Genomic DNA, 12,688 nt, shown 5'->3' with positions numbered 1-12,688 from the left:
TCTCACTCTTCTGCTCCCACTTGCTCTTTTTTCCTCATTTCTCTCTTCCCCTCTCACTCTGTTATTCATACCCCTTGTCCCCCATGCCCCACAATAACAGGATTGCTAGTTGTGACACAGCCCGTGTGCCAGCACAGTGAATGAGGCTCAGCTGATTCCCATGGGGCTCTGAAAAGGGCTGAGAGAGACACACTCACACACAGAGCTCTTTCACTATATGATACTATTATACAGTCACGTGCAGACACACACACATGCATACATACATCCTTCCGCATTCAGATAGCGCCGGCTCCTCCCAGTTGATCCTACATCCATCCTGGGCCGTGATCCAGAGTCGGCCCCGGCTCAGCCAAGGCCACCCCACCGGATCTGTGCCCAGGACACTGGACTCACACAGCCATCACACAGAGGCAGCATTATTCTCACAACGTGACTGAAGATGTGTAAGATGACTGCGTTTAGTGACGTGCAGCAGGCTGTGGGGCTGTGTGTAGAAGCCGATATCTGACTGTGCAAAGATGCTTTGTAAGCTTTTATATTTAAGTGTGCAACTGTGAAAGTTTTTCCACAAAGAGGTCGTAATGAAGCCTTAATTACGGAGCCAAACCCTAATGCAAAAATTTTAAATTTGCAGAGGATCATTACATTTTTATCGTTACTACTTTTACTACAACTACTTTTATGCTTCTAAACAGATCCTAAATCAGCCTTGTCAGCACACACGTTACACGGACAATGCTCATGTGTGATAAGCAGAAGTCACAGAATCCATTTGGCTTTTACACATACTGATAAACACATAATGGACGCGTGTTAATAGAATGGCGCCTGACCCAATTAATTATTTGTGAAGATGGACCTGAACCAGTACAGGTCCCGGGCTGGGTCTCAGGTCTTAGGGTTTTGGCAGACACGTAGAGAGCTTCTTACATGCACGGTGTCTGATCATATTTTAGTACAAGAGAAGAGATCAGCAAGATCTGAAAACCCAAACCACAGGTGGTGTGCGGGGACATGTTGCAACAATAACAGAAAAACATCTCTGTTGTTTTTTTTACGTGCCATAACACATGCAACTCTAACATGCAGCCGGAAGAAGATTCAGGTGTTAATATGAAGGAACCTAATCATATCTTGTGGCCAATCTTGATGTACACTTTCTGCAGAAACAGCCTATTTATCTGATGGAAAATACATGACAAGACTGAACAAGCTGTGGAAATATTGAGCCACACTCTCTGATTCTCTCTGTTGTGTTTTGGTTTGCTTTGTGCCATGCTCCTTAGAGGCAAATAGAATGCTGGATTCTGGGTAATACACACTTGAATCTCTATCTGAGCCAAATGTCTCACACAGTATTTGTCTCACTGTGGCACCAGGGAGGTAATTCATGAATTGAATTGTGGTCCCCACCTGAAACTGTGTAAATATGGCCTTTTAGAGTGAGTTGAAACAAGCTGGGAAAGGCTCAAAATAACAGCATTCTGTCTCCTGTCTGTCCGTCTGTCCTTCCAGATGGCCGGCCTGCAGGTGGGCAGGAAGATCTACACCATCAACGAGGACCTGCTGTTCCTCCGGCCCTTCTCTGAGGTGGAAACCATGATCAGCCAGGCCTTCTGCATACGACGCTCCCTGCGGCTGCTGGTCGCCACCAAGGCCAAGGAGTGAGGGAACACACACAAATACACACATAGTGGTAGACATAGCTTCTTGTTTCAAAAGGTAAAGCCAAAAGAGAAGTGCATAAACCTGCATGCTTTCTGAAGGCCAGCAGTTTTAGACTCCACTGGTTGCAAAAGAAGTCTAATTTTATGAGATCATCTTTATTGATCCCCAATTGGGCGAAATTAAGTTGTTACAACAGCTCAAAAAACAGTTATAAATACAAACAATAATAGCAATGATAATAAGAAAAAAAGACATAATAATAAATATAACAATAATAACAATATATAAAGTATTTACACCCTTTTACTTATATATGTCAAAAATAATTGCACTGAAAAAAATATGCATACATACATGTACTTATACATTTATATATATACACACACACACACACACACACACACACACACACACATATATATAAGATGGGATGAAGGACCTGCGGTAGCTCTCCTTCTTGCCGGGTGGGTGTAGCAGTCTGCTGCTGAAGGAGCTGCTTAAGGCCCCCACAGTCCCATGCAGGGGGTGAGAGGGGTTGTCCGTGATAGATGTCAGTTTTGCAAACATCCTCCTCTTACCTACCTCCTCTATTGAGACCAGAGAACAGTCTAGGACAGAAGCGGCCCTCCTGACCAGTCTGTTCAGTCTCTTCCTGTCCCTCTCTGTGCTCCCTCCTCCCCAGCAGACCTCTGCATAGAAGACTGCAGACGCCACCACAGTGTCATAAAAAGTCCTTAAAGTGTCCTGCACACTCCAAAGGACCTCAGCAGGTGCAGACGACTTTGGCCCTTCTTGTACAGAACGTCTGTGTTATGGTGGCGCCATCTTGCTATCCAAAAGCTATAATTTTGCTATAAAACTAGATGGGAAAATGACCCTACTTCTAAATTGATTTAGTACCTCAGTAAACATTTTCCAAGTTGAGTTTATGGTCTCAATTGCTACTTTAAAGTCTTTTAATTCAATACAATATGATTATGTAAATAAAGGTCCATTTTAGATTAAAATAGACAATAAAGTGTGGTATGTTTGGTATGTTGAATATGGTCACTTCTGGCTCCTAAAATTCCAACAAGGTCAGGGCCAAAAACTCGAGGCTTTGTAGGCAGGGATCATAAACCCATGAGTGATCTAATGGTGGCACCTTCACTTCTTTTATACAGTCTATGATGTATATATACGCACACACACACACACAAACACACACACACATACATATATAGAGAACACTGGTCTGACTGATTCTTTTTCTCATCCAGGATTGTCAAGATCCCTGACAACCCCGACAGCCTCTCCTTCAGGCTGTGTGGCTCCACCCCCCCTCATGTCCACGCTGTCAGGAAAGGTGAGTGACAGTTACAAGAGAGGACACAATGTAGTTTTTAAAGGTAAAAAGAAACCATCAGTTTGAGTGTGTAGAGGGAAAGTAACCTTTTAAGTGTTCACAGCTCCCAAGGAAAGGTAATTCAATTGATACATCTTGAACTCAGTTAAAACTGACCCACTGGAGATGTATGAACAGATTTGTAATAATTTGACCTTGTTATTGTGGAATCAGTGCCAGGAAATCCTTTCAAAGCGTTTACGGTGTCAGAAAGACGAATAATTCTGGTTGAATTAGAGGGAAAGTTGAGGTAACTCTAGCCTCTAACCACCTGTTACTTTCTGCTTTTAGTGAGCCTCTATTAGGTTTTTATGGCCACCTGTCAGCCAGACAGCCTGCGGTCAGGGTTCAAACCCTTAATAGACCAAACTCTACTTTTTAAACACACACATGTGCACACTCACACGCACACACACACACACACACACACACACACACACACACACACACACACACACACACACAATGCTGTGTGATCTGAGCTCAAAGTGCATAAAAGACACCCATACTTTTCTCATTCCTCCTGCTCTGTCCTTGCAACCTAACCAGATGTTTGTACCGCCCAGTCTAACTCAAAATAGAAAAATGAAAGAGTTATGTCATTGAGGGATGAATCCAAATGCATAAAGCAGACAGGAGCAGGAGAGGACACACACACAAAAACAACGAGGAGAGGAGCCGACGGATGGTGCAACCAAGAAATGTGATCTCAGGATTTCACTTCTTTGCTTTCTCTCCCTCTCCCGTTTCTCTCCCTTCCCTCTTCCTCTGCACACCCCTTCTCCTGTTCTCTCTCCCCTGCTGTCTTAAGGAGCAGTATTTTTTTCCATCTAAATTCAGAGTCTCTACTTGTGTTTTTTGTGGTCGTAAATCAGCTCCCCTGTGTGTCATCCACGCTTGGGTCAAGTAGCCCAAGAGTTAGGTAATTGCTGGCACCCCTGGGTGGAAGTGATGCCAGCGCTGGTATTTTTAGGTCCAGAGAGGAAGATGATGGAGGTGTTGATTGGACTTCCAGGCTCTAAAGCCATTAGTCGCTTGGGACATCGTGTTGCGCCACTAATCTGAGTAATTTTCTTTTTTCCTGGAGGAACAAAAGGGGCGAGGTTGTACAGATACGGGAATTGAGTCCAAAACATTTGAAAAAGATTCCTGTAGAAAATGATCTCATGTGCTTTGATTTTAGAGATTTTTCCTGAGACACGTCGACAGCACTTTTAACTCTTAGTTTTCCCTGACTGCATTATTTCATATCAACCAATGTTTTACACAAAGTTCCTCTGTAATCCTACCACCCTGTGACCTCTGACCCCTGATCCTGTGTTGACACACCACAGGCTGGGAGGCGGCGGCGGCGGGTCTTCAGCCGGGCCAGGTCATCCAGAAGGTCAACGGCAACAACGTCAACCGCAGCGACTACCAGGAGGTCCTGGAGCACTTCAGCGCGCAGAACACACACCAGGAGCCTCCACAAGTGGTGAGGAGACACAAACATTTGCACAACTGTCTTATTTGGGAAAGCATTTGTTTTATATTCATCCGTTTACATAGTATTAATATGACTGCAATTCTATTTACATTGCAAAAAAGAAAAGAAAAAATTGCAGTGTTTCTGACATCCATGATAAAGTCTGCCCTTCCAGAGGCTTTCTTTGATTCCATGAACATCTTGGATTCAGCAAAAAGTTGAAGGGGGATAAAAAAATATATACAAATATAAAAAGGAAAAATTGAATAATAAGAGCGCTATGAGATGCAAAAACCTAATTAATACCACATAATACTCTTACTCTTTCATTCTAAGTCAAAGAAGTTGTGTGCACAGTTTCGTCAAAGTATTTAAAGACAATGTTTGACTCTATTTCTAAAAATGTCCCCTTCAGTTATCTAAGTTTAGGTCACATCATCACAGTCTAAACATGGTGTCCAGTGAGCTTTTATTTGTCTTTGCATGTGCTTTTATGGCTGTCAAAGCCCGCCCATGGGACTCTATGTTTAAGTAATGCAACATATTAGCATGATTAGCATCAGTTCACTAAATTCAGTCCAAAGAATTCCCCTCAATGACCCAGACATTCCTGCTCTGAGACGGTAGTAAAACAGCGTGAGCATTAGCTTGATTAGCCATGAGTTGCAAGTTAGTGTTTAAAAGGGGGGAAGAATAAGTATTATAAACTTAGAGCATTTCACAGCACTTGCATCACGCTTGCTCTAATAAACTTTCACCTAAAATACCAAAGAAGTATCATACAACTCTACACATCATCAGCGCTCTTGGCTTCAGCGGTGGGTGGCCCAGTGATCTCTGACATAAATTACTGGCTGTCACTTTGTCGCTGCGGGCCACATGTAGTGAGAGTTTAACATTTCTCAGCTCGTGATACAATCCTGCACTGAGAGAAGGAGTAGCCTTAAGCAACACATAATAAACAGTATGCTTGAAGAAGATTCTGTTTTAAATTAACAATGGCAGAGTTTTATTTTTCAAATATAATCAGAACTGAATCCTACTGGATTATTTACACCGCATAGTGAATGTTGAAACTGCAAGGCCAAAGCTTGGTTGTTCAGACACGTTTGGCTTCAGGCAGTGTAACGTGGAGCTGCAGTCAGAGAAGAAGTCCTTCTTACTGTACAAAGCACATTGTTTTGTTTTATTTAGCTGGCCTACTCTCAATCTGGCTCAGCAGAGCAGCCTTATTCTGGGCTTGTTCCAGTAAATGTTTGCTGGTTCATTTAACTGCAGGATATATAACCAGGATGTTGTTGATGTGGCTCACTGCACTGTCGAGTTAGAGGCAGCGCAGTTAAGCCTGATTGCTTTGTCAGGTGTCTAGAAGGCATGTTGAAATACTGTGTATAAATTTGCCTTTCTCTACAGCTTTGTTTTTTTTTAATGCATAGCTATATTTAACAATTTCCCCTCTCTCCCTCAAGCTCATCTCCTTATCTCACCTATACCTCTGAACATGTTTCTTTTTCTGCTCACTTCCTCGTTCACTCAGTTCCTCATTTTTTATTCTGTTAATGACTTTTTGCACATTACAGTTATATTACTGCTCAGCTCTATTCTTCTTCTCCCTAGCATCAGTGGGTGTATCGTGCGTTCGAAGATGTTGAAGAGCTGCAAATAGAAAGAGGTGAAGGTGAAAAGGAGGCGGGCCCGTTCAGTCCTTATCCAGTAGAGAACGGCTCTGACCACGAGGAGGAGAACGGCACCAACGGAACAGGTGAAGAACAATGTTACATCCCATGAAAGGGTCTTTTTTTGGTACATTATTTTTTATTGATAAAGCAGTGTTTTTAATTTTTTATTAATTAGATCTTATGACTGAATTTTCCTAGAGATAAGCACAGTTCTGTTAAGTGTGCATTTATGTGTATTATGTGTAATACAGTCGTCTGTACACTGTGTACCTTTACATGTGTCATTACCTAATGGTTTTATAATGTTAATATTTCCCTATACAAAACTATAATAGCAAAAAGATGATAGTGGAAATAGAAACAATTTCTCCTCTTTTAAAACAAACAAGAAAAATCCACATTTTCAACAGTTCCAGAAATTCATCTGCACTAATCAAATACCTTATTCATTCTGTATATAGATGCTTTATGCAAATACTTCCTACTGATGCATGACAAATTTATATTCTGACACTTGTGCTCGACAGACCACCAACTGGGCCGCCTCTCCCTCTCAGATAACCTGCCTCTGGTCAGTATGACGGTAGATAACGTCCATCTGGAGCACGGCGTAGTCTATGAATACGTCAGCACGGCCGGCATCAAGAGCCACGTCCTGGAGAAGATGGTGGAGCCCAAAGGCTGCTTCAGCCTCACTGCTAAGGTAGTTAAACTCTGGAACTGAGGAGAGATTAGGGTATCCTTTCATTTATTAATTACCTTAATGTATAATGTTACTTAGAATTTGTTTAACAGCTGCTAACATATCTCATTTATCAAAGACAATCCTTGGCTCCACTGACATTTTTTCAGCTTGTACTATTATGACAGGATCTGTAAGCAGCTGAAGGTTTTTTGGCCTAACTGGTGGTTTTGGTTGTTTATATTGGAGCACCCAATGTTTAGCTTTAGGACAAACTCACCAGCTGCTACTTTGGAGCAGACTTTGATTGTATTAAACGAAACCAAGTTTATTAACTTTCATTTTAAGAGTGACACATTCCGACAAATGTTTCTTTTCTCCACAGATCCTGGAGGCGTTTTCTGGTGATGACAGCCGCTTTGTTCATAACTGCAGCCAGCTCATCTCCCAGAGCGACAGAGTGGTCACCATGCCTCAGTTCGAGTTCAGACAAATCTGTGACACAAAGCTGGAGAATATCCGACGGCGTATCAGCAGCTATCAGCAGGTACAAAGACAAACTTCTGCACCCTCATAATAGACATAGATATCGCAGTGTCAGATCAATGTGAACTGTTACACAAAGGATGATAATATTAATCATATGACTGCTTTTTAGAGGCTTTTCTTTGGGAGGTGAATAAAGCGTTTCTTGATTCGTTTGTGGAGATGTATGTGCATGTGTTCAATCATGTCAGTCATGTGTCCGGTATATAAACAGAGGAGTGGAACACAATTACCAGGAAAGCAGAAAGGAGTACAAAGCAGCTACACTCCTTGTAACGTTAACGACTTCATCAACACGCCTACTGGCATGCTGTGAATGCTCAAGACAATTACCTGCTCCATTAACACTTCGACTCACGAGTCAGACATACTTTGTGCTCGGAGGCTATCAGGGTAAAATCTGTTTAATGTCCGGTGCAACTGATTCAGACATTTTTGGTCTCACATAAATCTGGTCACAGCACTCTGGAAAATGTTTAGTTACCTTCAGGAGTGCAGGTTGCAAAGGAGGCTTATGTCTGTGTCCTGCTCTCCCTAATATGTCCCGCTTTCTCACAGTTTGCCCTGGAGCTGAGGAACAAGGCGTGGCCCTTCCGTCAGGCTGGTGGTCTCCCTCACCCACTGGGCTGCATGGACTTTGTTCCCACCAACTGTCACGTCAACTTCATGCAGGTTTCCTACCCCAAGAGCATCACCTCTGCTGGCAGGACTTTCAGCATCCGCTTCGGTCGCAAGAACTCCCTGTATGGCCTGGATCCTGACCAAGGTAGACGGGACACACATGCAGGCACTTTCTACGCAATAAGACTAACTCTTAATAAGCACAGTCTCTGTCACATATCCACTGCTTAAACTAAGCTTCTCTGAGATCCATCCCCCTTTATGATAATAAAGCTTAACCCACTTAACACTAGCTCAATGATCATTTTGAATAATTACCCAGCATGACCATTTAAGTCCCGCAGCACAGAGAAGGGAATGTCATCCCCAGCCTCCCGCAGCAGCCACACGGTCTCAACAAGGATTCCCATAGTAAATTAGATGAGTGGTTTGCCATTAAGACTCCATTAGCTGCAGGCCATTCTCATGTTATTGACATGAAAAGTGGATGAATGATGTCAGCAAAGATGGTGGCTCCACCGCAGCGTAGGAATGCGTGCCCTTCCCTCAGAGCTGCCGCTAAAGAGGTCAAAGAGGAGAGGAAGAGAGAGTTTGTGGTGCCTAGAAATGAGAGGGCAAAACATTAAAAAGCCATAGATAAAGAAACTGTCTTCTATCTACATGGCCAGGCTTTATTGCGACACAGCCTGATAATAATTAAGAGTCTCAAGACTAGGCTGCTGAACTCCCTCAACTCTCAGCAAAGATGAAAATGCAATACAGCTGTCTAGACAGCAGACATTCAGCTTGCATTGTTCCAGGATGCCTCGTCTTCATCTTTCCTCTCAGCCCCAGCTGCAGATCTCACATCTGCCCAGCAGTTGTATTGACAAGATGTTCAGCTGTGGTGCTTTTAGGTGAGCTTGGGACGGCTCAACCAGACTGCAGCGATTTCTTGGTTTGGTGATCTCTTAATAAGGGACAAGAACAGGTTGAAACATACAGTGGTGTTAAAGATATAATCTCCAAGATTTTCATTTAAATAAATGTCACTATCTATCGCCGAATGAGGTAACACAATGGTGATTGAGCCTATGGCCCACTGATGAAAGCCTTTGCATTTGCAGTATTACAGACTGGGTGTCTGTGGTGAAAATCACAAGCGTTGCCCAGTTAGTGACGTGTTTTCCATCAGCCAGCAGTGGTTGGTCTGCCAGAGAGGGTAGGCGGAGCTAAGCAGCTGCTTTTCCGGTCTCTGCAAGTGTTGCGAGTAAACAGTAATCTACTATAGCTGAAGATGAAGGCAAACAGTCTAAAAAGGAAAGCGACCGTCAGCGAGGAAAATCAAGAGTTATAACCGGAGACAACCGTGGACGTCATACATGCAACACTGCCTGGATATCTGGGAAGTGTGCTCCCGCAATTACCGTTTATCGCCATAGGTGTCGCCAAAGAGAACAAAAACTGAGATCTTTGAAATTACAACTTTAAAATGCCGAATCAGTCTCACATCTTCCCTCTAGAGAGCAACTTTTAAGGCTTGTAAAATTTGCCCTTATACGTAGTATTCAAGTTCTGACACTCCAAACACAGATTTAGACAGGTCACAAAACTATTAAATTCTCATGAGGTCATGAGATGAGATGAGATGAGATGAGATGCGACCTCATTCCAGATGAGGTTTTCTTTTGAACTACTGGAGGCTGATGACGTTTTAGCGACGGTTAAACCTTCTCTAGATTTCCTTTTGTCACTTTATGTATTCATGCATAGTCCAATGTTTTTGGAACATGACTTCTTGTGACTGTTTTTATATTTTTTATCTGGCTGCAAGACAAATTTCTCCTCTGAGACATAAGAGACTAAAGAGGATGAGAGACACAGAATTAAATTGCTTGGATTGTAAACTAAGGTGATGCGAAATTTCCTAACCTAGCACCCTGCGCTGAGTTTTTAAGGTATTTCAGGAATGTGCATAAAATGTGAAAGGGCTCCTCTGTTTAATCGTTATGTTTGCTGTACACTAGTAGCACACACTCTGAGTCACTGCTAGAACTTAATCCGCCTGCAGTTTTGGGACGTCTCAGGTTATTGCAGCTTAGTTTGGCATTCGACCCAAGATAACAGTTTTGCATCCTGCTCCCGCTGTGCGTATCAGTTGCAGGAGAGCCCTTTAAGAAGTTGTTTTTCATCGAGTCTAAATGGAGAACAGACAATAGCATTACCTCATAGGGTTTTAAACATCTGGGCTACATATAGTTGTCAAAAATTTAAGTCTGTTTCATTCAGCAACTGCAACCCTAACCCTTCTCTCCTTTCCTCTCCTCTCCTGCAGCACAACTGAACCCCATGTCCCACACGCAGCACTGTGTGACCAGCATGGGAGCTCCTTCCTGGAAGTGCTCTGGGCTGGAGGGGGAAGAGGTAGACAGCAACGGGGAGGTGACTGTGGATGGAGGCGAAGGGTTGAACGACAGTAGGCGGAGCGGCCACGGGGAAGGCGGGCTGAGCTTCCTGCTCAAACAGGAAGACACAGAGACCCAAGACGCCTACATTCACTTGTATAGCCGCCTGGATGTGGCTGTAAGGGAGATGAAGCAGTATGTCGCTCAAATAGACGTGTAAGTGTTCCAGCTCCTATCGATCAGTTTGATCTTTATATCTTCTACCTTTCTCCCCCCCCATGAGTCACCTGTCAAACACAAAGAAGTGTTTACTCATATCCATTCAGACAGTATTCCCCGCTCTAACAGCTGGCGGTGTTATCAAATATTGGCGTTCCCCTGGTGTTTATAAGTGAGTGGACTGTTTTGGTAGCCTTCACATTGACATTTAGAAATCTCTGTATAAAAAGCTGGGAGCTGCCTCCCGAGGCTGTTCGTCAGCCTCTCTTTGTCTGTCTGCCCTTTGCCTTGTTTAAAGCTGAGGATTTACAAAAGGAACATTCTTCAGGCCCAAAATATTTATGGGCCAGGCCCAGCACAGGAACAGGGAGTGAGGCCCGGATAACATCAGGAGAGAGAGAAGCATATTGTGTGTCTGCGCCGAGCCAAGGGTGTGACAGTGTGGAAGAATAGATGTGTGTGTTTGATAGTGAGGGCGTGTTTTGTAATAGAAATATAAGCAGAAAAGTGCTTTACAGATATTATGTATATTAAATAATGTCAAAGGTATCAATACAGTGAAAATATTTTAAAAAATTATAGAAAAATGATTCATATGATGAATTTTTTAACATTTAGTCTCTAAATTCTCTGACATTTGTGAAAAATGCCATCAAAATTTCCCTAAAAACAAGGTCTAGATTCATTGTTGCAGCTAAGTTAGAAAGATAACACTATATTAAAACATTTTTAACATTTTATTAATTTTCGGTTCTCTTGTAGTCTCTTGTCATCTATAACTGAACCCACGCAACTCCAAGGCGAAGGTGGGGAGCCTCCGGTGTATGAGCCAAGTCAGCCCCCCTCCCTGGCCCCCTGCGAGGACGGCTGCGACCAGGACAAAGTGGAGCAAGGTGGCATTAAACGTGTCTGCTTCAAGGTGAACGAGGAGGACCAGGAGGACTCGGGTCATGACACAATGAGCTACAGGGACTCCTACAGGTAATGTTTAAACACAATCAGTAGAGGCTTAAGATAAGATCTTCAGCTCAGGTTCAAACTTCAACAGTTTAAATCCATTTCAATTTGATATTTAGAATCATGCTGTCATTTTTCTTTCCTGAATCTGCTGCCTGGTTTAAAGCAGAGTTAAGTGTTTTTATTGAGGGTAAATCTGCATTTATCGGATGTCTGCACAACAAAGCAGGATATGGGGTTGAGCTGGTTTTGTTTGAGATAACATTTTTATGATATGATCCTCACATTGGAGGGAAAGACTTATCTCATCATCCTACAACAGGGACTGTTCGAGCACTAAAGCCTTTTACTTGTTCATGTCAGATTTGAAAGTAAGCCTACCTCCTTGAATTAGGTTTTTATATTAATTTTTACAGCTGAAAGAAAAAGGCTAAAAAACCACCAAAAGAGTAAACCTGAGCAATAAATTATTGAATGGTATACACAGGTGTCAGATGTACTTAAACCTGACGTTGTGGCAGTGATGCTATTAGCCTTAATTCACACAGTCTGTGATTTTTCGCCTGTCCGTCCCGCATTTGGCAGCTGCAGCCGTGTTGCGTTAAGCCTGGATTATGAGTTTAACTTCTTCATATTTGTCTAGTATTACAGTCTGCTCTTCTTTTGTAAATTAAGCCGCTTTGCTGACAGTAGACTTGTCTATGTTAGCAACTGGTCACATGCTGCAAACATCGGCCCTTTTATGTGATCGCCCCCGTGACTACGGCAGGAAACCCTGGTTTGAGTCACTGAGTTCATAATGAACACTGTGTAACTGTTTAGCATGATTGCTTTTGTGAGCGTGATCCATAATGAAAAGTTATCCTGGATATGTTCAACTGGCTTCATAGTACAAAGCATAAATAACATTCAAACTCCCTCTTTACTCTACAAACCCGCAGAGCTGCTCGTTTCCCCCTGGCGTTGGAGGCTAAAATTCCTTCCGGATGTTGATATTTTTGGAATCAGGGGCTAAAAATGACTTCAAAATGTTTTGGTCAGATCTGGTTATGTCATTTGCTTGTTGTGAGTTCATTCAGA

The 12,688-nt window shown here is 42.8% G+C and overlaps 1 protein-coding gene across 1 annotated transcript in view; it reads left to right on the top strand.

Annotated features, from left to right (window-relative positions):
* prex1 (phosphatidylinositol-3,4,5-trisphosphate-dependent Rac exchange factor 1) overlaps window positions 1–12,688 on the top strand; it is a 103,888-nt gene that overhangs the window by 72,405 nt on the left and 18,795 nt on the right. The window contains exons 18-26 of the mRNA XM_069659859.1: window positions 1,519–1,667; window positions 2,931–3,016; window positions 4,390–4,529; window positions 6,138–6,282; window positions 6,727–6,902; window positions 7,267–7,428; window positions 7,986–8,193; window positions 10,363–10,648; window positions 11,414–11,632. Of these exons, the coding sequence (XP_069515960.1) occupies window positions 1,519–1,667; window positions 2,931–3,016; window positions 4,390–4,529; window positions 6,138–6,282; window positions 6,727–6,902; window positions 7,267–7,428; window positions 7,986–8,193; window positions 10,363–10,648; window positions 11,414–11,632 (1,571 nt within the window). The remainder of the gene's footprint in view (window positions 1–1,518; window positions 1,668–2,930; window positions 3,017–4,389; window positions 4,530–6,137; window positions 6,283–6,726; window positions 6,903–7,266; window positions 7,429–7,985; window positions 8,194–10,362; window positions 10,649–11,413; window positions 11,633–12,688) is intronic.

Source organism: Semicossyphus pulcher, unplaced genomic scaffold (genome assembly GCF_022749685.1).
Source record: "Semicossyphus pulcher isolate SPU_LCO1_2020_fin unplaced genomic scaffold, fSemPul1.0.p SCAF_13, whole genome shotgun sequence".
Taxonomy (NCBI): Eukaryota; Metazoa; Chordata; class Actinopteri; order Labriformes; family Labridae; genus Semicossyphus; species Semicossyphus pulcher.
The sequence above is the reverse complement of the archived record's forward strand: the minus strand, read 5'-3'. Positions and strand labels throughout refer to the sequence as shown.